The sequence below is a fragment of the Curcuma longa genome, chromosome 9 (assembly GCF_044706935.1).
Source record: "Curcuma longa cultivar G26 ecotype Majalengka, Jawa Barat chromosome 9, ITB_CL_G26_1.1, whole genome shotgun sequence".
NCBI classification, from domain to species: domain Eukaryota; kingdom Viridiplantae; phylum Streptophyta; class Magnoliopsida; order Zingiberales; family Zingiberaceae; genus Curcuma; species Curcuma longa.
The window spans coordinates 4408164-4411899 of NC_133869.1; the positions used below are offsets into that span (position 1 = coordinate 4408164).

Genomic DNA, 3736 nt, shown 5'->3' on the forward strand with positions numbered 1-3736 from the left:
AATTACTGAAACCCTGATGTTAAACATCTGACAGTTGCCAAAAAAACAAAAACAGGAAAAGTCCATGCAATTAAACCATAGCACCAAACCTCTCCATCAATCTCCAGTAATTTTGGGCCCAAACAAAGAATATGCATGCTTTGATTTCATTGTCCCCTTCCTCTCACTCTTCCATTCAATTCCTCTCTCCTAACACGCTTAGCATATGCTTACAAATATTCCTCCCTCCTTACCTCATCCTTGTGCAATATAACACTTTCCCTTCCATGATAGCAAGTCAGCATACAAATGCAGTAAACCTGCAGGAAAAAGAGAAATTAGCATGAAGTTTGGCAAGAGGCTAAAGAAGCAGATAGAGGAGACACTCCCTGAATGGAAGGAAAAGTTCCTCTCCTACAAGGACCTGAAGAAGCTGGTGAAGTTCATCTCGGCAGCCCAGCTTTCATCGAAGGTGGAGGCCCAGTTCATCCAGCTGCTGAATGCCGAAATCGACAAGTTCAATGCCTTCTTCCTCGAACAGGAGGAGGACTTCATTATTAGGCAAAGGGTGGGGACTTGGAAAGAAGAATGTGTGTGTACTAGCTTTTAGTTATTGTATGCTGAGAATTTGATCCTTTTGGAAGCAGGAGCAGCAAGAGAGGATCAATAGAGTGATTCAGACACATGGTCCAGGAGGTAGCCAACCATCCGAATCCGAGTATGCAAAAGAGATGTCAAGGATCAGGAAGGATATAGTGAACTTCCATGGTGAAATGGTGCTTCTGGAGAACTACAGCAACATCAACTACACAGGTCATTTGATTGATATACTATAGCAAATTCAATTATTTTCCTCTCAAACATGCAGAAACATTTACAGGAAGAAAGACAGAGTTACAAAATTGATGAAGATTAATACTTGTTAACAGATGGTCTACATCGATGTAAGATTATGCGTGATTAAGATTAATACTTCAGGGAAAATTGATGATCTTTAAAAGTAAACCACCACAGGTTTCCAAAAACCAAGAAATTTCTTTAAACAAAATCACCTCACTTTCTTTTGCCAACATTTCCAATGTTCATTGCATATGTTTCTAATGTTTAAACACCCTTTGCATAATCTTAAGATAACTACTAAATAGATTTGTGTTCCATCCGAATGCAACTTAAGAAAGAAGAGTTACAAAACAGTTGAATATTGCAGGGCTTGCCAAGATATTGAAGAAGTACGACAAACGGACAGGGCGGTTGCTAAGATTGCCGTTCATTGAGAAGGTCCTCAAACAGCCTTTCTTTATGACAGACCTCGTATCGAAGCTGGTGAAGGAATGCGAAAACACATTCGATCTCGTGTTCCCTATTGCTGATCAGGAGCAGCCTGAGCAAGGAGGGAAAAGAACGTTAGTGGCAGCAGAACCGAGCATTTTTAGGAACACTATTGCAGCTTTGACGACAATGCAAGAGTTGAGAAAAGGAAGCTCGACTTATGGTCACTTCTCGTTGCCACCTTTGAGCTTGCCTGATATCGAACTTGTGCACTCACTCCAGCTTCCTCCTCCTATTCCTATCCTTTGATTCAATGGCGTTAGCCATGAAAATCCTTTTCAAATATGAACATCCGAGTTTCAGCATATACAGAAGACGAAGAGGTCTCATTTTCACTTTCCACGTCTGATTTGTATTTGTAACCTTGATCACATATTATTAAACGTACAAAACCAATACCTTATATGGAAGAATTACAAGGTGATCTTTACAAAAAAAAATTTAACTATAGGTGGACAAAATGATAAACCAAGAAAATCACAACAAGAGTTGAAAACTACTTGACCATTATTTTTTTCTGGTTGAATGATGAGGTATGGGCAGAACATATCGTCTTAGTGATGGACTGTTCTGTTAGAATCATGAGGCATGGGCAGAACATATCATCTTTAGTGATGGTCTGAAACTGAATTAAGGCAGGCATGAAAATAAAAAATAAAAATAAATACATGATTTACCTATGTCGTCAAGCGACACATGCCTCATCTTGGCCCACATTATCAAAGTCAATCTCTTTATAAAAAATTGAAATTCATCATTTCAACGGTTTCATACGATTAAAAAATTACAATTGATCACAATGAATGAAAACATTATTTCAATTTTGTCAAAATTTAATCCTTATCCATTTCAACAACTCTGCTCCGTCATAATAAACGTACAAAACTAATACCTTATATAAAAGAATTAAGATCTTTACAGAAAAATTTGACTATAGGTGAACAAAATGATAAACCAAGAAAATCACAAGAAGAGTTGAAAACTACTTGACCATTATTTTTTTCTGGTAGAATGATGAGGTATGGGCAGAACATATCGTCTTAGTGATTGACTGTTCTGTTAGAATCATGAGGCATGGGCAGAACATATCATCTTTACTGATGGACTCAAACTGAATTAAGGCAGGCATGAAAATACAAAATAAAAACAAATACATGATTTATCTATGCCGTCAAGTGACACATGCCTCATCTTGGCCCACATTATCCAAATCAATCCCTTCAATAAAAAATAAAATTCATCATTTCAACAGTCTCATACGATCAACTATATAATTATCTAAAAAAAATAAATCGAGAAATTACAATTGATCACGACGGATGAGGACATTGTCTCGACTTTATCAAGATTCGATCCTTGTCCACTTCAACAACTCTGCTCCATCATAATTTTCAACTCAACTATACCTCGAGAACAAAAAAAAAAAAAAAAAAAAAAAAACCACGCCATTAGAGATCGTTGCCCGAGCAGGACCGACAATAAGTCTTTATACACGGTTTTCAGTGTTACACCAAGACCAGTATTGAGACTAAAGTCTGACTAAAGTCTCAAACAAAAGAGTAAAAATTACTGCATAAAGATTTTATCAAAGAAATTACAGAAAAGAAGAGCAGAGTGGACTTTCATTTTGTTTCTCAAGGGATCGAAATTCCAAGAAAGAACCAATTTATTTCTTAATTAGTAATTAACAAGTTTATGGAAGTCTCCGTATAAAAAAACAATGCTCGTAGCCATACATAATGGATAACTTATTGTTTTGTTTATCAACTTGAAAAACGTCCAATTATCCCTCCAAGTGGAGAGAATATTTTAAGATCACAGTTTGAATTTCAAATGAGATAAAAATTTTAGAGGTCAACTTCTATGTATCTATAATTTGTATTTTAAATTTATTCTTAATGAATTGGGAGGAACCACTTCAATAACAAAGTTGACCAGTAAAACTGCTGTCAAACTAGAATGGCTAATTTTGTTTAAAGTTTACTGCACATCTCTTTTATCTGAATATTGTGCACAAAAATTGATATTGACTAACCAACTGATACTCGTTATGCCTTTTTCATAATATTGTTGGCATCGACTTAATTGATGCATGCATTTACATCTATCTGACAGAGGAGCAGTTACATTGTTATGATCAAAATTATAATAGATCAACAATCACTCTTGGAGGGTGAACAAGAACATAATCTAAAAAGGGAACTTTAGAAAGATATAATGCCAGCATAAAAGGAAAACTAATGGATTGGCAAATAAAAAAGGAGCATCTGAATGTCAATGGAGTTACTACATGCATTTGTAGTTTTCTTGATGCGACGGATTAAAATTCCAATAGTTTCAAATGAACTAGTGCATTTCTTATAGCAAAAAACTAAATGGATGGTGATCCGATTTGAGATTATCAAAGTATTGGATAACTCAATCGAAT

General features: G+C 35.7%; 1 protein-coding gene across 1 annotated transcript; it reads left to right on the forward strand.

Annotated features, from left to right (window-relative positions):
• The first annotated feature begins 276 nt into the window (after positions 1-276).
• LOC141835037 (SPX domain-containing protein 3) lies at positions 277-1599 on the forward strand. The gene is made up of 3 exons (XM_074722459.1): positions 277-547; positions 627-792; positions 1187-1599. Exons 1-3 carry the CDS (start codon positions 323-325, stop codon positions 1555-1557), a joined length of 762 nt encoding a protein of 253 aa, XP_074578560.1. The 5' UTR covers positions 277-322; the 3' UTR covers positions 1558-1599.
• The last annotated feature ends 2137 nt before the right edge of the window (positions 1600-3736 follow it).